Below are 20,690 nucleotides of genomic sequence, written 5' to 3'. Positions count from 1 at the left end.
AAACAAACAATAGTAGAAAGTGAGACAAGAGCTTGTCTGTTGGCTTGTAAGGTGACGGTGATACATCTGAAGCGGTGCGGCGCCGGGCGGAGGGAGCCGTGGTTCTGCCACGTTAAGGCGTTGCAGCAAACATCAGAGCTGAGCCGCCGCTGCTCCCCCCGGCCTCAACCAACTCATGTCAACTTGTAGTAGTTAAGCCGGCAGACAAAAAGACATGCAGCAACTCACCCACACACACACACACACACACACACACACACACACACAATCTCGCAGACGCGGACACACGCACACACACACAATCAACAGTTCACGTTGAGAGACTTGCCACCGCCTCTTCGTTTTTTGAAAACTTTCTTCCAAGGTTTGGATCCCCCCCCCCCCGCCCCCTTCGCTAATATTTCTTGGCAGCATTTTGTGGCTTCTTCCCCCCTCCCTCTGTGCACCACCCACCCACCCCCACTCTCCTCTCCTCCACCCGGGGAGGCCAGGCCGGAGGGGAGCGGGGGTGTGTGGAGAAGGGCAGTCAGTAGTCTGCGATGGGGGAGAGCTCAGGGCTCAGGTCCACCGTGATGTTCTTGTAGAGGCTGCTGAGGGACGAGTGCGGGCTGTACTTGAGGTTGTTGAGGCCGTCCAAGTGTTGCCGCTCTTTGGAGTACCTCAGCAGTTTATACCTGCAGACACACAGCTCAGATCAATGTCCGACAGACGTACAGCTGTGGCCCTCAGCTGCTCTGACAGAGGCACGCCTTCAATAATAACCAAAGGTTCTGTGAGCTCACAAACAAGTTTCATGAAAACTAAATAGCTCAGGTATTTCATAAAACAGCTGTTTACTGTAGTTTTAAAATCAAACCAGCAAGAGGAAATAGTGCATTTGTTAGGGACTATTTTCCTCAGTGGATTAATACACCGTAGGTGTTTCTTAGTGGCGGCGAGTACCAAACAGATTCCAGAGTTTCTCATCGCATTTTAGGCAGAAATCAATCAGGCCAGGCTTAAACATAGCTAAATAGAAATGTTATTTAATAAAATAATATATTTGTATCACTAATTGGTGCATCCCTAAATGGGAGGCGGAGTTCAAACTACATTTTTAATGGAACTCGATGGCACTAAGGAAGAAGAGATATCAACATGACAACAAGAAATATCACCAGCCTACTTAAGGGAACGTTTAAAGCGAACAAATCACATATACCTTACATTGTGAATCTAAAATAAGTTCCATTTATTCAGTAACATTACTTTTTGAGGAAAAAAACACTAAAAACAAGCACTGGAACCCTTAATTACTGAAGTTAGATGAAAAGAAATGTTGACAATTTGTTTGCTCAATATTCATATTAACATCGTTCTGTGGAGAGGAGGGGGCGGGGCTTCAAGGCTCTGTGGACTGAGTCCAGCAGGTCATCTGCAGCGGTTTACTCTTGCTGCTGAAAATATTAACATTACAACCAAACTCTTCTTCCCTTCCTAGGACTCGATGAGAAAGAGTCTTCTTCAGAATAGAGATGTGGCTGTGGAGCGGAGACTCAAAGCGGTCTTACCTCCCGAGGAACTGCACCTCTCCTCTGTGGTGGTGAGGAATTGACTTGTACTTGCCGATCTCTCCCTCTGGTCGCGTGACATTCAGACCAGCATAGTGAAACCTGAGGAGAAACCAGCAAAGAACAACCGTGACCAATTATCTTCAACGGTTTCTTCTTCGAACACGTCTACCTGTCTCTTGGACCCCATCCCGACGAGGCTGCTTAAAGACGTTTTGCCTTTAATTGGCGGCTCTCTATTAGATATTATCAATGTGTCTCTGCTAACAGGCCACGTACCACACTCCTTCAAGGTGGCTGTTATTAAACCTCTCCTGAAGAAGCCCACTCTGGATCCAGAGGTGTTGGCTAACTACAGACCGATCTCTAACCTCCCCTTCCTCTCCAAGATCCTTGAGAAAGTGGTCGCAAATCAGTTGTGCGACTTTCTACATCATAATAGTTTATTTGAGAAATTTCAATCAGGATTTAGAAAACACCACAGCACCGAGACGGCACTGGTGAAAATTACAAATGACCTCTTAATGGCAGCAGATAAAGGACTCCTCTGTACTGGTCTTGTTAGACCTTAGTGCTGCATTCGACACCATTGACCATGACATCCTGTTACAGAGACTGGAGCAGTCGATTGGCATTTCAGGCACGGCACTAATTTGGTTTAAATCCTATTTATCAGATCGATCTCAGTTTGTATTTGTAAACGATGACGCCGATAACCACCAACGTTAATCACGGAGTTCCACAAGGTTCTGTGCTTGGACCAATTTTATTTACCTTATACATGCTTCCTTTGGGCAATATTATCAGGAAACACTCCATAAACTTTCATTGTTATGCAGATGACACTCAACTATATTTATCGATAAAACCAGAGGAGAGCAACCAACTCTGTAAAATTCAAGCATGTCTTAAAGACATAAAAACATGGATGACCTGCAACTTCTTGATGTTAAACTCAGACAAAACCGAAGTAATTTTACTCGTCCCTGAGCACCTCAGAGATCAATTATCTGGTGATGTGGATTCTGTAGACGGCATTGCCCTAGCATCCAACACCACTGTAAAGAATCTTGGCGTTATCTTTGATCGGGACTTGTCCTTTAACTCCCACGTAAAGCAAATCTCAAGGACTGCATTCTTTCATCTACGTAATATTTCAAAAATCAGGCACATCTTGTCTCAAAAAGATGCAGAAAAATTGGTTCACGCTCGCTCACTTGAGACTGGATTACTGCAACTCCTTATTATCAGGCTGCTCTAATAAATCTCTTAGGTCCCTCCAGTTGATCCAGAATGCTGCAGCTCGTGTTCTCACTAAAACTAAGAAAAGAGATCACATCACTCCTGCACTAGCTGCTCTGCACTGGCTACCTGTACAATCAAGAATCACTTTTAAAATTCTTCTCTTAACCTACAAAGCCTTGATTGGTGATGCTCCATCATATCTTAAGGAGCTTGTAGTACCATATTGCCCCACTAGAGAGCTACGCTCACGAAATGCGGGACTACTTGTAGTTCCTAGAGTCTTAAAAAGTAGAATGGGAGCCAGAGCCTTTAGTTATCAAGCTCCTCTTTTATGGAACCAGCTTCTAATTTCAGTCCGGGAGGCAGACACAGTCACCTCGTTTAAGAGTAGACTTAAGACCTTCCTCTTTGACAGAGCTTATAGTTAGGGCTGAATCAGGTTTGCCCTGGTCCAGCCCCTTGATATGCTGCTATAGGCTTATAGCTGCCGGGGGACGTTTTAGGATGCACTGAGTACCTATCTCCTCTTTTTTCTCTCCTTAAGGATGAATTTTCATCTCTCAATCACACCTTACTAACTCTGCTTTCTCCCCGGAGTCCTTTTGACTTCACGTCTCATGGGGTCATCGGACCCTATGAGACGGCATAGATCCTATCTGCTGATGGATCATCGAGGTCTGGGTCGTGGAATTCCTGCTCATGACTACGCCACTGTCCTGTTGAGACTCCGCCCACTGTTGAGACTCCGCCCACTCCTCCTCTCTACCGCCATCTGCCTGATGGATCGTGGAGGTCTCCATCGTGGAATATGCCTACTATGAACTATTCATACACTCTGTCATATTCATTGAATGTATTTTAACTCTAAATCTGTCCTTCTGTACACATTACATCTATTGCATCTGTCCATCCTGGAGAGGGATCCTCCTCTGTTACTCTCCTGCAGGTTTCTTCCCTTTTTTTCCCCCTGAAGGGTTATTTGGGAGTTATTCCTGGTCCGATGTGAGGTTTTGGGTCAGGGATGTCTATGTGTACAGATTGTAAAGCACTCCGAGACAAATTTGTAATTTGTGAAATTGGGCTATACAAATAAACTGAATTGAATTGAATTGTAAGTTTGAACCAGCGGCAATTCACTGGGATTGAGTTCACTTGAAGCTGTGAACACTGTTGCCAGTCTAGCAACAAACTGCTGGTGGAAACAGGATGAGGCTCTACTTGCAGCACTGCTGTTCTTAACCACCAGACTAGTAAACCACTGAACTGAGAGTACATGTGGGCAGAAGATGAACCTCAGTAAATATAAGAGTGTCAGAGCAGGAAATCATTCGGTCCAAAAACGCCTATCCTACTTTTATGACTAGAAAAGTACTTTATCGACTCCCATCTGTGCCGACAGCCATCAGAGTCCTGACCTGTTAGGAGCTGCAAGAGATGGAGGTCAGACCGAAGGATTGAGAGAGGAGAGACGCTTTGGGAACACGCACTGAGATAAAGGTTATTTAAAGATCCTTTGACAAAAACGGAATCCTTTTCAAGGTGGATTTTGTGTATCGGAAAAGCAGAACATGTGGTCTCGCCTCAGAGACCCCTCAACGAAGACCGTCAGCTGTGACACAGTGGACATTTTGTCAGATCAACCACCTCAACATTCATAAGTCAGACTTTAACAGTGTTTTACTGCCAGTTGAACTCTCAGCTGAAACCCAGGAGTGTTTCTGGGACAGACTAGCACTAAATAAAGAAAAGACACCATCTGCATTTAGATTGGTTCCCTATAAGCCTCACGTTGTTGATAAAGGGCATTTCGAGTTCAAACTGTGATTCTTTCCGTTCTTTCGTGCTCTGGACAGTAGCCGGTGTTGCTAACACTACGACCCAGGATCAAACAACAAGGAAGCCTGGAGCAGCCAGAAACAATCTCATCTACATTAGTTTTTCTGTTGAGACAAAAGAAAACATCTAGGATTCATTAGTCGCGTTTCAATTCAATTGTAAAGCAAACTATTGAAATCTGGCAGAAAAAAATAGCAGAGGAGGTGGCGCTCTCGGCTACATGAGACTGTAATCCACCAGTTAACAGTAGAAGACGTCGACTCATTGGTCACCTCGTCGTCTACGAGAGAAAACCGGAGCGTGTCCAGTTGTAACTGGTCTTTTATGTCAGCTCATGCTGGCCATGTTGCTTGCTGTATGGAAACACGCTGTGGCAATAATCAGGGTCTAATCCATCTTGTGCAGATACCTTCAGTAGGTTACCATGGAGACCACAGTGAGCCTGTTGTGGTCTGCTGCTGTACGGCATCCAGAAGAGGAATAGAACATGTGTCGTGTCCCTGACACGGGACCCCACAATTCAAACATTTTGTTGACCTCTTGCTCCTCTTTCGTAGACTCACCTATTCCACAAGTCATCATCCTCTCCTCCCCAGCCCCAGAATGCATTGGGAAAGCCATTGATCATGCGGAACTGCTCCACAGTCAGTCCGCTCACACCACCGAAGAACTCGCTGTATGGAAGACTGGAAACAACAGCAAACATGAGTCCAACACAGAGCCGCGCGATCAGGACTGCTCCCCGCATGGCCGAATAATTCATGTTCGTCTCAAGTCAGTGCTGCCTTTTAACATCTACATTTCATCTTGGGCATTTGCATTCTAGATGTTCTCAGTACCGTGATGACAAACTCACATGTACATGTATTTGTCCAGTTTGGCGGCGAAGTGGCGCGGCATCTGACCGCAGCCGTAGTAGTTCCGGTCGTTCTCTGGGATGTGGTCCACATCATGGAAGATCAAGCAGTCCCAGTCCAGATCCTTCATGGCCTCCCGGAACCCCACGTTGAACAGCATGGCTCTGTTGAAGGGCTGGCTTCCACTCTACACACACACACACACACACACACACAAAAAGAGGTTAGACTAGAGGGAGAGATGAGGACATCATTGATAAGGATGTGGACCATTATGCATCAACACAGTGACAGGATTTTGGTTTCATTTCATCTTTACTTTGGATTTCCGTCCTTTACTGTCATGCCATCGCCCCCACCGCCTGAGGAAGGAGCTTTGAGAGTGTGTGTGTGTACAGAGACGGCATTCAAACACTCATCAGTCCATTCACTTGTTTATGTCGTGACCAATTTGAGCTGTTCCATTTCAACAATGTTAGGCTGAAAAAAAACATGTATGCGGAAAATTATCGTTTAACCCTTGTGTTGCCTTAGGGTCATTTTGACCCGAATCAATATTACACCCTCCCCCCGCCTTCGGATTAATTTGACCCCATTCAATGTTTAATGTCGGTGTTCTTTCAGTAGTCAACAAACAAACATAAAGTGCCTCACACTTAAACTTGGAAAACAATATTAATTCAAATAATTTTCTGGAGGTTTTAATTGCTGGCGTCAAATTGAACCCAAAGGGTAAAATATGTTAGTAAATATAAAGGTAACAGGAGGGTGAAACATTGAATCGGGTCAAAATGACCCAAAGGCGGGGGGAGGGTTTAATATTGATTCGGGTCAAAATGACCCTAAGGCAACACAAGGGTTAAAAAGATCAATTAATTTAATGTAAAATTAGCCATGTTCAGAACTTCTGAATGCTGTAGATACATTGAATTGCATCGAGAAACGTTGATAGGTGAATCATAACTGTAAGGCCAGTGAAGATTTACATCTCGAGTAGATATTCAAAATACATAAAACACACTAGGGTTGTCACAATTCCGAAATTAGAAATTCGATATCTGCCATAAATATCCCGATACCAGAATTCAATACAATACCACAAATACGATACCGTTATATTTATCTATATTAGTAATAAATAAAACATCTGTATGGTTCTCTTTTTACCAGCTAGTTCAACACTAAACAAATGGTATTAATATTGTATTAATCTACAGCAAGATATTAATGAAAACTACATTGTGCCATCATAGCATCGATGATGCACGGTTATGTGGGCCTTTTGTCTGTATCTGACCAGATGACGACAGTTTCTTCCATAAATATGAGAAATTGTAGAGTTCATATTTGATCTTTTCCTTACGGGTCTCTGTATGTCAGTGGGCTTTCCTTCACTGTCTGCAATGTCGCCAAAGTATTTCCAGATTTCACTTCCGGCCTCCTTTTTTTTTTTAAAGCCAAGGACGGTCTCCCCAGCGATCACTCGCTGTGAGTGAGCGCTGCCTGTTATGCTGCGTTCACACGAAAAGCAACACTTTACTCACGTGAGTTTACTCGCCCGACAAGTTGTGGTATAGTCGCGTCATTCGCGCCTTAACTCCGTGGAAACAGTTATCATTTCCGCCATCCACCATGGAATAAATAAACACTATTTCTGCTTTTACTTGTTGAGGACATCCCACTGACGTCGGAACATCCAACGCCCTCACGTTTTGGTTCACAACATCATCCGTAGGCTCACACAGCTCGGTGAGTTTCACAGACTACGTCTGAATGACTGCCGCTTCCAGCAATGCTTTTGGTGGGAACGCAGCATGAGTGTGTGTGAACGCCGAGTAGCCCCGCCCCCTTGCAGTCAACGCGTGCAGGCAGCATGACAGGGAGCGCATCAGTGAGTGCGCTCTGATCGCACGCTATTTTAATTAAGTATCTATACAAAAAATATGCAATATGCAACACACACAGTACCTGTTCGATGACGTAGAAGGCAAACTGCAGCCGCTGTCTCTGCAGCATAGGGATGAGGTGTTGGAAGAGGATGGGCAGATGTTCATGGCGGTTTCTAAATGGGATCAGGATGGCCACCTACAGGACCAGTATGAGAGTAAGAATCCACCCAAACTGTACCAACTAAGTCCTTGTGGTTTCTAGGCCTTTTGGTTTTCCAGAAGAATATATTCTGCATCACTGACACTTTACTGGATATACATTACATTAGAATGTACTTTTGCTGACAGGGTATATAATTACTAGACTTGTAATATGCATGAACCCACCTTCCAGCGAGGGCTGCAGTCCTTTGGTTTCCAATGACCTCCGAAGTCAATGTCATAAAATTTGGAGAACTTCAGCTCTATCTCCTCCATAGGGATCTCCGTCATGTTCACGTCCATAAGGCCCTCTGTGGAGAGATTTTTTTGAAGAGACTATTCCACTGATGCAGTAACATTACAGAGTACATCAGAACCACTCCACAGGAAAACACAACGCTGTCACAAGAAACGTCATCGGCTCCTGTTTTTTATTTGTTTTTTAAGTGAAAAGCCACTTTTGGATGACGTGTACCTGTGACGTGTTTCGCCTCTGGAAGTGTCTGCACTTTGCAAAAAAATTAGAATCAGCAGGTCAGACTTCCAAAAAAAAAAGAAGAAGCAATTGGTGCGGATTTCCTGTACAGCAGCCAAACTAGTATCGTGGGATTTCCCTCCCAACCGGAGAGTGACATAAGAGCTAAATGGCCAACCGTGTGAATGGTGTTGGGTGCGAGTCTCTACTCACTCATAGAAGGTAATCGCTCTGGGCAGGGGAGGTTCTCGGCGTAGGTGAAGTTCTCCGGGAGGTACGTGGTTGGCTGCACCAGGTATTCGCTGGAGTTACTGCCGTCAGGATAGTCTGCAGCGAAAACCACCGACTTCATGTATAATACTTCAAACCGCACCATCTACAGTCAATGATGGAGCTCAAAGTTTACTGGTTTGTCATCAATTATTGTCACGCATTTTTTTAGGGTGGAACAATCAGTGTGTTCTTCAAGTAACTTTATAATGCGGGTAGATGAAATCAAGCATTCTGATTGGTTGAAAGTGAGTCACTAGGTGTACTTTAATCAGCTGTTTACATTTATCTGAGCGTTCCACATTAGTGCGCACTCAAAATAAGAATTACGGTAGATTTTGCGCGACCGTTAGTTGTCAGTTCAAGCTTAACAGCTCAATGTAATTGGTCAAGTCTTGCCTATTGTCGACTAATTATTAATATATTTTTAGTATTTGATCCCCCAGTGTTGAAGCTAGATGTTATTCATAGAAAAACTGTCAAAAGAACAACATTATTAGCAGATGCATCTCTTGTTCTTCCAGCACAGCTCTTGTTGGTTGTTGGGTCGATGAGGCCCTATCTGCAGTGCTAAAACTGAGGTTGATAGCCTGCTTGCTTTTCCTGTTTGTAAATATAACTTTTAGCCAGAATTCAATTATTCCCATTTCAGTAACGCACAGACGGAGCGAGAAAGAGACAGCAAGAGCCCAGCAAGCGTCCCCCTGCCGACTTTGACAGATTAACTCAGAAATTCTAAATATATTCAGCACTCCGTTAGCGCTACATTCTCATGCACATGCTCTAAATTATAACTGTAGTCTTTGATTTTGAAACAGAAGCTTTATGTTGTTATTTAGCCTTTCTGAGGCCGTCACCAGGACGCTGCTCTGATGGTCCTGTAAGTTTATATAGAGCAACTTAGTCGACATGGTGATCAGTTCATGCACCCTGAGGAGATAGTTATACCATGAAAGGCTATTTATCATTATCTATTTGGTCAAATCTGACATTCAGCACCCCATATAGCCAGAATGGAATCATGCATTGTTTCATGGATACATTTCTTCGTCACATCAGGTTCCTTTATATTGAATTGAAATAGTAATAATAATTGATTGTGCATGACTCACCCGTCCCATTGAGCGTACTGTTCTTGTTGGTGTACAATCGAATCATCTGGCCGATTGTCCTCACATTGTCCCTCAACATGATGCCCTGAGCCTGCACCATGAAGAAGTATGTGTTGGCTGAAGGAAAGACAGGTAAAAACAAGCAATTAGCTGGATTTATTGCATTAAATACAAAACAAGCTAACACAGAGATGTTACCGTTTCAGTCACAACAACAAATCAATCTGCAGCGAGAAACCCTGAATGTCATCTCACACGAATCAACAGTAGAAGTACTTTAATGCCATTTAAATTGACATGTGCACTGACGTCTATTGTCAGGACTAGGGATGCACCGATCTGATCGGCGCCGATCCATATCGGCCGATATTCCCATTATCGGTTTTGATCGGCGTTCTCAAAACGGCCGATCAGATGACGTAACATCTGCGAGAAAAACTATCAGAGACATTTCAATCGCCGCGCACCTCAACGGAGACGATGCGCCCGGCGAGGGCCGCAGAGGTCAGAGGTCCACGAGGGGATCCTCACGCGGCGTCCCCGTCCCCCGAGTTGAATCTCTGGGTCGACTCAGCCGACTCTCACATGTCTGCCCCTATAGACTGATGCTCACGGTAAACGCATTCGATCGGGAGCGTGAGGGTTTTGATAAAGTTAGCGGAAGGATTTAAGTGACAACATCCGGATTTGCAAAGTTAGCGGAAAGAACCACGTGAAACAACATCCGTTTATCAAAATAAGATGTCGACAAATCATACACCAAGATATAAAAGTAAACAATGAACTGATTTTGTATCTTTATAGATCGTTTCTGAGATTTAGCTTAAATTATGCTAACATTAAAACATTTTTACTGTACCAAGGAAGAGTTTATAAAAATAAGTCAGACTTTTGTATGTTAAAAAAAGTCCTGTATATAGATTTCCCCAAGAGTTCCAGGAAATGAATGATGCAGATGTGTTCCATACATATCTGAAATCCCCTACAATAGCAATCAAACTATTTTAATGTATCAATTAGGACATTTTTCAAAGTAAAAGTCCTAAATGTTTAAAGAAATCTGTAAATTCTTTAATGTTTGAGGTGCTTTATATATGTATTTCCTCATAGTCCTAGGCAATAATGCTACACAATAAATAGAATGCTTCAATCGACACCGTGATCGGTATTATCAGATCGGCAGATACTGATTTCAGTGATCGGTGATCGGCACCAAAAACCTGATCGGTGCATCTCTAATCAGGACCGTAAAGTAGCTTATCTAGAAAACAACCACTGCAGCTGGTAATGACCGAGCACTTTGTGGCACCAGTCTTGGATTACCGTTTTTTTACCGCACATTTACTGAAATATAAAGCTACACTGAGTCAAGAAATTATGATCAACAATCCTACTTTAAGTATCTGCAAGAGGGTATTTTGGTTTGCATCGTTTGTATTTAGTCATAGGCAAATTGGGACGAATGCCGCGGTCTAAATGATCAAATAAACAACTCAAACTGACTATTCAAATTTTTATGATGACATAATGAAAATCACGACCCATCGTGTGTCCATCTCAACGAATGCCCACACAGGCAGCCCAGACAGAATCCCTTGTTTTGGTTCACTCCCTGCAACTGGATGAGATGACGTTCTCACTGCAAACGAACCGCTCCAGGGTTCACTTGGAAACCGTCCCGAAACCAGCTCTCACAAGCGGCCCCGAACCGGTTGTTTCGTCCACACCAGAGTCCTATTACTGTCATTTCAGCTGCCCCAACCAACCACAGTAGAGTTAGACTGACAGACGTTGGCTTGTACTAGTGACACCTCGCCCCCTGTCCTCATACGTGGTTCAACTAAGTCGATAAAATGTCCTATTAGCCAGTTTAAATTAACTTAATGATTGAAGTCAGGCTATCTCGGTTTCTCAAAGGTTGATCAAGCAATCTTGTTTATTGGAACCAGACTTCAGTAATCAGGATAGTTGCTCTTCTTACTTCAAAAGGGGGAAGCGTCGATCACCGAAACCATGATTTTCGAACAGCACAATGGCAAATAAACTCAAAGGAAGAGCTTCTTTTTTTATGACAAGCAGGAGAAAATCATGAACGCATATGAGGAATTTCAGACCATAATCATGACAAAATCTAACACCACCACCTCTGGGAGGGTTATACACAAGCATGGTAAAATATCGCAGACAAGTTAAATGCTTAAAGGGTACCTGTTGAGATCGCGAATATGTAGCCAGATCAAAAGATAATGTGTTTCTAAAGGTTATTCATGCACTGACGGTCCAGTATTCAATAACAATACGTAGTTTAGGCTGTTCAAAGTCCTCAACTCCGACAAGCTTCATTGCACTGGTGCTTGAATATGGCGCCGGTGGTGTGACGTCACATCGTTGATAGATCGACAGCCAACCACAGCGGATGTGTTCAGAAACCAATGTAAACAACGTCGAGCGCTCGCAAACAAATGCTGAGAACTTGATAATAATAAAGAAAACGGGCGAAATATGGACGATGAAAGAGTGTCTGATTCAGCAACTGGATACTTGTATGAACCATTAAAAGCAGACTATCCCCATTTAGTGAATTGTGACAGCGATGATAGCGATGATTCTGATGAAGTTGATGCCGAAGGACCGCCGGTCCAGATGCTTCACCGTGCGGACCGTGCACGCAAGTCGGCGGACGTTTGGTGCAGTTGTGGGAAATGTGTGCCACAAAAAACAGACATAGAGTGCATTTGTTGTAAAGAACACAAACTTATGTCCGATGATATAATGACATTAGACCTCATCTGCTTCACACAAAAGCGTGAGCTTGATAGCTACATCGCGCATAAGCCAGCGCTGGAGATGTCTTTCATTGATGCAATGTTCGGCCGACATGTTCGGGGGCCTGCACCCGAGGGAGAACTGTCAAATCGGTAAGTTTGCCAGTTGTTTCATGTAGGCTAATTTGCGATCACCAGAGTTGGTGTGATTATTACTAATATTCTGAATATTGTAGCGACCCTGGGTCAGGAACGCTACGAGACGTAGATGGCTTATATGGTGTTTATTCAAGGAACATAGAACAAGCTACTGTTGGCCGTAGCCTACGCCAAAACGACAGCAAAACGCCGTGAAAACCTCCAAACCAGCTTCACGTCTGCTCCGGGTCATAGCTCTGCTCCGAACGAGTCGTAACACAACAACACACACACAACAACATCACTCGCTGTCCAATCACAGACACGCCTCACAGCTACCAGCTCGTGAGACGTTCACTTACATCCGGAACATAACATTTATAACATAACATTCCCTCAGTCCGTTACAATATATTCACCTTTATTCTCCCATAAGCGAGAGGCCTAACATTTGCCTGCATACTATCGCCCATGATTATGATGATCCTTTAGCATAGACTAAGAAGCCCATACTTTATATAGCGGTCTCAGTAGGCCGCGCACCATGGAGGCCGCGGTATATCGAATAAGGCCGCGTCCGCTGCCCGTGTATCGTGGCATTAGCAGTATCTCCATTGATTTTGACCATATAGATTGTGTAATTCTTCAACTTGGTCCGGGCCTGATATCCCAACATTTCGGCCTGCATGTTTCTCTCATAGCAATCTGGATCGAAGTGATCTTCACATACCACGGAGTTTCTGCTGAATGTAAATGTTTTTAAAGTATGCCCGGTTCCTAAATTGTGCAGCCACTTCTTTGAGCACCTTCTTTTCCTCTGTACTAGGTTTGGGCATGCAAAAGAACTTTTTAGTCTTGTGAGTCCGTTTATTATTTAGACAACCGAACGCCTTGCACTGCGCCATCTTGGCGTGAACTCCAGACGTGAACTGGTTTGAGGCCACCGATCTATCCCAAGAAGCAACGCGTGTAGAAGTGGCTCCGGATTGGCTGAATTCCTTTCAACGACTCTACGTCATAGTGACCTTTGACATGAGTAAATAACTGGCAATATGTCTGCACACTGAAGCGTTCACGGACTCGGAATGTTGACAAAGAAATTTAAAGCCTCGGGCTATGCGTGACTTGTTGACAATAGCGGCGGGGAAAATATGATTTATTTGATGCGCCTAATGGATGTAGCACGTTGGTGTTTTGGGCTACAGGTACCCTTTACGGTGGCATTTACACTAAAGGCGGTGCGAATATTCTCGAGGGGGCGTGGCTTGTCTCAGTGACTTATCTCGCTGAACACAGTTATCATTTCCGCCATCTACCATGGAAGGATTAACCTCTATTTCTGCTTTATACTTGTTGTGGAAAGCCCACAAACGTCGTAAAATCAAACTCCTCGTGTTTGGGTTCATAACATTACTCGTAGGTTCATACCCGTCGGTGAATTTCACCGACTACGTCTGGATAACTTGATGAAAATCCACAGATTTTCGACATGTGCATTGATTTGACGCTTTTGGTGTGAATGCAGCAGTTTAAGTGCCTCATCACCCCAATCAATCGAATTATATTTCTTCAAATGCGCCTGCTGGAAGTCGGCTTAATGGAATGCATCATCCAATGAGATCTTGCTAGCGAAAATAATTATTTCCACTCTTTCAGAATAAGTAGATAAAAACAAGCCCCAAGAGTATCTAATTCATACAAATTAATAGATACTCATGAGGATATATGTACTGTATGCGCTTATGTATCATGTACTAGATGTGTATATACATGCATGTGTAGATTACTATATAGAACTAGTAGTTTGAGTATGTGTATGGGCGGATCAGTATCAGGGCTCCAGACTAACTTTTTTAACTAGGAGCACAGTCGCTCCTAACTTAAAATGTTAGGGGCGCAAGCAGAAAATTTAGGGGCGCACTTTTTCCTGGGTCAAAATGGGTCTTGGGTGCTCCCAAAAAAAATTTTTGCGCGCTATGCACGCACCTTCTATTCATGCAGTCGAGCTATTGAGTGCGTGATCAGCAGCTGGCCGCTCGGTCCATTCACGCACCTCACTGTTGTGTATTGATCAGACAAGACACGCTTATCAACTCCAGTGTTTCCGATCACTGAAATCAGTATCTGCCGATCACCGATAATACCGATCACTGAAATCAGTATCTGCCGATCCGATAATACCAATCACCGATCACGGTGTTGATTGAAGCATTCTATTTATTGTGTAGCATTATTGCCTAGGACTATGAGGAAATACATATATAAAGCAACTCAAACATTAAAGAAATTACCGATTTCTTTAAACATTTAGGACTTTACTTTGAAAATGTCCTAATTGATACATTAAAATAGTTTGATTGCTATTGTAGGGATTTCAGATATGTATGGAACACATCTGCATTATTCATTTCCTGGAACTCTTGGGGAAATCTATATACAGGACTTTTCTTAACATACAAAAGACTGACTAATTTTTATAAACTCTTCCTTGGTCCAGTAAAAATGTTTTAATGTTAGCATAATTTAAGCTAAATCTCAGAAACTATCTATAAAGATACATCAGTTCATTGTTTACTTTTATATGTTAGTGTATGATTTGTCGACATCTTATTTTGATAAACGGATGTTGTTTCACGTGGTTCTTTCCGCTAACTTTGCAAAACCGGATGTTGTCACTTAAATCCTTCCGCTAACTTTATCAAAATCCTCGCGCGCTCCTGATGGAATGTGTTTACCGTGAGCATCAGTCTATAGGGGCAGACATGTGAGAGTCGGCTGAGTCGACCCAGAGATTCAACTCGGGGGACGGGGACGCCGCTCGGTGCTGAGGATCCACTGACCTCTCACTCTGCGGCCCTCGCCTCGTTGCGTCTCCGTTGCGGTGCGCCTCTTTTCACACATTAGCCCCCCCCCTCTCACACACAGGCCAGCCTTCTTCTTCTTCGGTTTTCGTCTCCTTTCTTCTTCTTCTGGAGTTAATGTCGGTTAGCAAACCAGTCATTCAGGCATTACCGCTAACTATAGTGGGCTGAAGTGTAGAACAAGTTTGTAAGCAACAAAAATATTTAATAACAAAAAAAGAAATCTGCTAATTTACTGGTCGCGCATGCGCGAGTTGATGAAAAATTTACTCGCACTGTGTCTAATTTTAGGCGCAAAATGCGACCATTTGGTCGCAGTCTGGAGCCCCGAGTATATATGTATGCATTATTCATAATCAGAACTTCAATCAATTAAAGCAGTGAAAAGAAATTGTGTGATTCTCTCTATTCTTCTCATGAGTCCTCCTTAATCATGTTCTACAATAATGATATGCTCTGGTGTAACAGTCATAATTATGAGTGCTTTCAAGCCCCATGTCGCTGCAACCCATCCATCAAGAGGACAAGGGAGCAAGTAAAAACTAAGCACAAAAACATTCAGAATGGTGAGTTAATACAATATATGCCATGGTAATGTATTGAACAGCTTGTCAGTGTCATATCTTTCATATTTTAGCACAAAAAAGGGGGGAGGACCCAAGACTCCAGATTTTTTACTGCTGAGGCGCTGGCACTCCAGCACAATAGGGCGTAATGATAAGTGATAGGAATGCATTTTCATTTAATGGTGAAATATTGAATAACTACCTGTAATTCCATAAATACCCTCTTTTATTGCATTTACTCAGACATGGCCAGGGAATGTAATGAACACATCCATAAGTTACTTCAGCGCCAAATAAACTTTACGAACAGCTCGGCATGCATCGGCTTTCCCAATGTTCTGCATCGCTGTCACTGAACACCAACACAAGGCTCTGCACACAGCATGCGGCGTGCGGTGCTCAATGTATGGCTCGATAAGGTCTGGTAAATACATCGATAGCGCTCGTATAGGAAGTCATCATGATGTGATAACAGATCTTGTCTATCTCAAAGAACTCTCTCCCTATGAAATGAAAATTAATTTAAGTCAATTTGACATTAACAAGGCATGTTTGCTTTGGCCCAAAATATTTATCATAAGTGTCATTCTTCCTATTGGTCAGCACACCGGTTTCAGAGTGAACGCGTCAGCAGGACAGTGTGTGGGGCTGATAAGTGTGTTATCACAGAGCAGCCAGGTCTCTGCTGGCGAGCAAGTGACAGGGTTCAGAACGTAAACAGACGGGTCAAAACAAGCCGGACAGGAGGAAACCAGCTGGTGAACACAGTAACAAACCCCCAACACCAAAATAACATCATCCTCAGTTCAGGATTTAAAAGAAAAAGGCTTTTTTGTTGTTGGATATTTCCCTTCTCTATACGAACAGTTTTCAATATGTACTCCGCTCCCCAACTGCACACATGCTGGATAAGTCACAATTAGTAACACGGAAGGCAGAACAAGGAAAGCATGAAATGACACTCCCGAGTTCTCAAATTAAACTTTCGATGTTGACTGAAGCGTGGAGCCCAGCAAGCACCGACTGGCCGAGAGTCCACCGTATATAACGCAGCCCATTCAGAGCTCTGCAGCGAGTTAGCATCCAGAGAGGAGACCTGCATCCTCATGCTGTGTCACGCGTAGCTCCAGCTAAAGAACTTCCTGTCCATCTTGCACACATCACCTACTACACCATACTCAGCTGCAGCAATGAACTGCCTGCTATTCCAAAACCATAATATGCAATGTGGAGACACGTGGCAACAAAATACAAGTAGTCTGTGGCGTCATGCTCGTCGTCAGCGTCTCCATTGATTATGGCCCTCACTCACTCTGTACGCCTCCGCATTACACCGAAAGGCAGGACGCCGTCAATAATTCATATTTATGGATTTCTGTCACGCCAACTTCACTAGCTGTTGTGCAGTCATAAACAGGGTTGTTATGAATACATATAGGGCAAAATATCGACATTCTTCTGAAAACACCCGACTTGTAAACATTGACATTTGAAACGGATACATGTGGCAAAAAGAAATGGCTAACATGTCACCATTCTTAAAAAGGAAGGGTTCGTAACCTTACAAAACGTTTACAATTTATTTGATTTTTTAAATTCTCCTTTACATCACAGGACCTGTGAGAATTACCATAGCCATAATTTAGTGGGAGTGGCTTTGGAGGGCGGCGTGAAGGGGCGAGCGGTCAGTGTTGTGACGCCATGGCCTTCTTCTCAATGCAGTAACTTTATGAGCCAGTGTTGCTGGCTTCTTTTGGGAAAAAGCTGGAAAGACTTCGAGTTTTTAATCCAGCGCTCTTGGAATGTCAAGATTTCCAACCCAAGCTTTAAAATCCCAACTAACCGCAGCATTAACGGAGATGTGCAAGACAAAATAAGTGTTTCCATAAGATCTTTGTTGAATATGTTGCCTATAAGTGTAATTGGCAGTGAGCACATCAACTATAATTTTACTATAACCATTAAATAAGGCTAGATATGTTTCGCTGCTTCCATTTTTAGTAATACAATACTGGGACAATACCCCTGACATATGGAGCGGTCCAAAACACAATAACACATCAAGTTTCCTTTAGTTTTTTTTTGCAATGCAATACAACAAAACAAAAGCAGAAAGAAACAACCCCTTATTCCCACCAACTAACACGCTCCCCGTTTGGGCCGTCTCAACTCCTTGCAGCCATACTGCTGGACCTCCAACAGAAGTCTTTGGTGAATTTGTTCCTAGAACTGCCTCTCCTCCTAAACACAACTCCCACCAATTGCCAGTAAAAGCACCATCATCATATAATACACACAAACACACACAAATGTCTGAAACAACAAAAGCAACACACACAACAACAAGCACACGGTAACCTGTCCAGAGCAGCACTCTGGCGTCCGCTTCCATGACAAGTTGGTGTAAATACTGGCACCAGCAGAAAGTTATTCCACAATATTATTTATGGTAGAGCAATGGGGGGGGGGGGGGGGGGGGGTCTAGACAAGTAGCATCTGATTGGTCAAACATCAGGGTTGCTACATATTATAATATTGCTCCATCAGGAATGGGGTCTTGTCAACGATATAACATATGGAGTTTACTTACCAAGTTATTGAAACATCAGCTGTATAAACACACGCGCATTGAAGAAGCATAGCCAGAGTTCAGTGTCTTATATTAGGTTTAAAATTGTTCTACAGACTTAATCAGCAAGAATGTCCAGATGAGCCTGTGGGCTAAACGCTGACTAATTCTCAATATAAAGATTGCACACGTTGGGAGACGAGGAACACACTCGTACCAGTAGACCTCCAAATCCCAGTCGTGGACTGGGCCGACCTGCTAAACATGAACGCGAGCAGTGACCCCGACAGTTCATTCATTCACACACATGCCAGCCGTGCGACTCCAGGCTACATCACCCAGACTTTCAACACAAAGTGACAGTATTTATACCTTCTCCAGTGGGAGACGCATTCTGCTCCAAAGCGTCGCAAAGCACCACGGGGACCCCAGCGCTGCGGGATTATTAGCCTGGTAGTTTATTTAGCGTTAGCGCTGACTGACAGCAGCCGGGGCTTGTTGAGCGGCGGGAGATAATCCCGACATAAGCACGTTAAGTGTCGCCCTGTGAGGCGATTAGTGTAAACCTCTGGTAACTAACCTATTCCAGGAGCCACATAGATGAAGTAGAGACAAGTGGTGGACATGGAGAAGAAGAATATGAAGGCCAGGAACGAGCGGTTGGACATTCGCAGCAGCCGCCTCCAGTTCACCATCTTGGCTTAGGCCTGCGTCTTGCTCGCCGATAACAATCCCATAAAACACTTCTTGGGAGTTTAAAAAAAAGTCCCAAAATTGATAGTCGATAGCGTCACGAGCGTGGGCATGGACAAAACCTGCACTGTCGAGCCCCAGAGTCGCAGCGCGGAAAAGGCGAACGCTAGCAGTGCTAGCCGGCCTGCTTTCCCCTGCCAAGAAATTTCCAGATGGAAAAAGCAGGCCTGTAACGCTGATATCAGGCAAAGGAGAGCCTCATGGAGCACCACCGGTCGGGCATGTTGTAACTGTTATTCTACGGAGGGGAGGGGGGCTCAGCGGCAATACTACTTATGTAGACTCATGGTAGCCTCCCATGGTCGCGGTGTCGCCAGCGAAGCGTGTCTCGCTAGCACTGAAGGGTGGTCATTGGAAGGGGGCAGGACCGCGCTACCTTCAACCACTCGGTCTACTCTCCGCCGGTGCGTCGTTCCCAACCCGGTCGGCGCACTACTTTGTCAGACGGCGGACTGTGTTCGCGTCCAGTCATGCCACCGAGTCTCCACGCTGCTTCCGCACGATTGTAGCATTCAAAACGCACGAGTGCAGGGGAAATATGCGAGGAATAAACTCAATAAAAGGGATGGCAGGTTCACCTCCTTTTCATTTTTTCTGCTGGCACTGCAGAGACCGTTTCCGGTGGGCGTAACAACCCGTTCCCCTCCTCTCTGCGTCGCCATGGAAACCTGTGTGTGCTGTGCGGCCGGTGCGGCGGAGTGACTTCCCTCTCCTCTGCGAAGCCCCCCTCCCTACTTTTTTTATTTAGCACCAATTAGAAGAGCAACCGTTTTATGTAAATTTGTCAGCCGAGTTCAAAAGTTTAAACTGACACATAAAATAGAGTATTATTATTATTATTATTATTATTACTGCTACTATTATTACTATTATTATTATTAATAATAATAAAAACGGTTGTGATATCACAGACGGCAGAGAAAAGCGTAGTCAGTACACATTTTCAAGTGGCCCCGGAAGACACATCTTAACGTTTGGTTTGCAACCATTATAACATTTGTTTACAGTCCCAGACGCTCACCACTACAGCGGGGCCTGCACATATTTTTCATAGAGTTGAAATGTGTGATTTGTGAGATGTGCATGTCAGCTTCCATTGAGGCTCTGCCTCGCAACCCAAAAACTGACCTATAAGCACTCACAGCCCATTCAGAAGCCATCTGAGGCTGGGGTCAAATAATTTAAAGAATCACACTTGTCTTTTACGAACAACATTTCCTTGACCTAAATGGAAAACGTCATGAGGTCAAGGAGAGATGTGAAGGCTGATTTCATAATTTTTTTTTTTTTTTTAAAGTTCTGAGAGCATCCCACTGGACTTGATGGAGGTTTGTTTGTTTGTTTTATAAGCAACTTTACTCAAACACATGAACAATGAGCGTGCTGCAATGACACACTCAAAATAAGAATTCCTGTCCAATTAGAACCTCCTAAGAAGCAAGTCGTCAATGTATTGAAAGTGGACAATCAAACAGTGACGGCAGATGTTATTGGATGTTATTGATGGTGCATTGCTTTAAATGTTGCTGCCGCAAAGAATTGTGGGACAGTATTATCTGCTTTCATACTGTAAAATATGGTCCAGTGTACCCATATGCAACAG

The 20,690-nt window shown here is 43.9% G+C and overlaps 1 protein-coding gene across 1 annotated transcript; it reads right to left on the bottom strand.

Moving 5' to 3' along the window:
* Positions 1-426: 426 nt before the first annotated feature.
* On the bottom strand, positions 427-19,668 carry b4galt6 (UDP-Gal:betaGlcNAc beta 1,4- galactosyltransferase, polypeptide 6). The gene is made up of 9 exons (XM_056415304.1): positions 18,915-19,668; positions 9,436-9,552; positions 8,267-8,380; positions 7,765-7,889; positions 7,457-7,573; positions 5,488-5,675; positions 5,195-5,317; positions 1,551-1,652; positions 427-674 (listed from the first exon to the last, which is right to left on the bottom strand). Exons 1-9 carry the CDS (start codon positions 19,027-19,029, stop codon positions 527-529), a joined length of 1,149 nt encoding a protein of 382 aa, XP_056271279.1. The 5' UTR covers positions 19,030-19,668; the 3' UTR covers positions 427-526.
* Positions 19,669-20,690: the final 1,022 nt, after the last annotated feature.

This window comes from Pseudoliparis swirei, chromosome 5 (genome assembly GCF_029220125.1).
Source record: "Pseudoliparis swirei isolate HS2019 ecotype Mariana Trench chromosome 5, NWPU_hadal_v1, whole genome shotgun sequence".
In the NCBI taxonomy this organism is placed as follows: domain Eukaryota; kingdom Metazoa; phylum Chordata; class Actinopteri; order Perciformes; family Liparidae; genus Pseudoliparis; species Pseudoliparis swirei.
The sequence above is the reverse complement of the archived record's forward strand: the minus strand, read 5'-3'. Positions and strand labels throughout refer to the sequence as shown.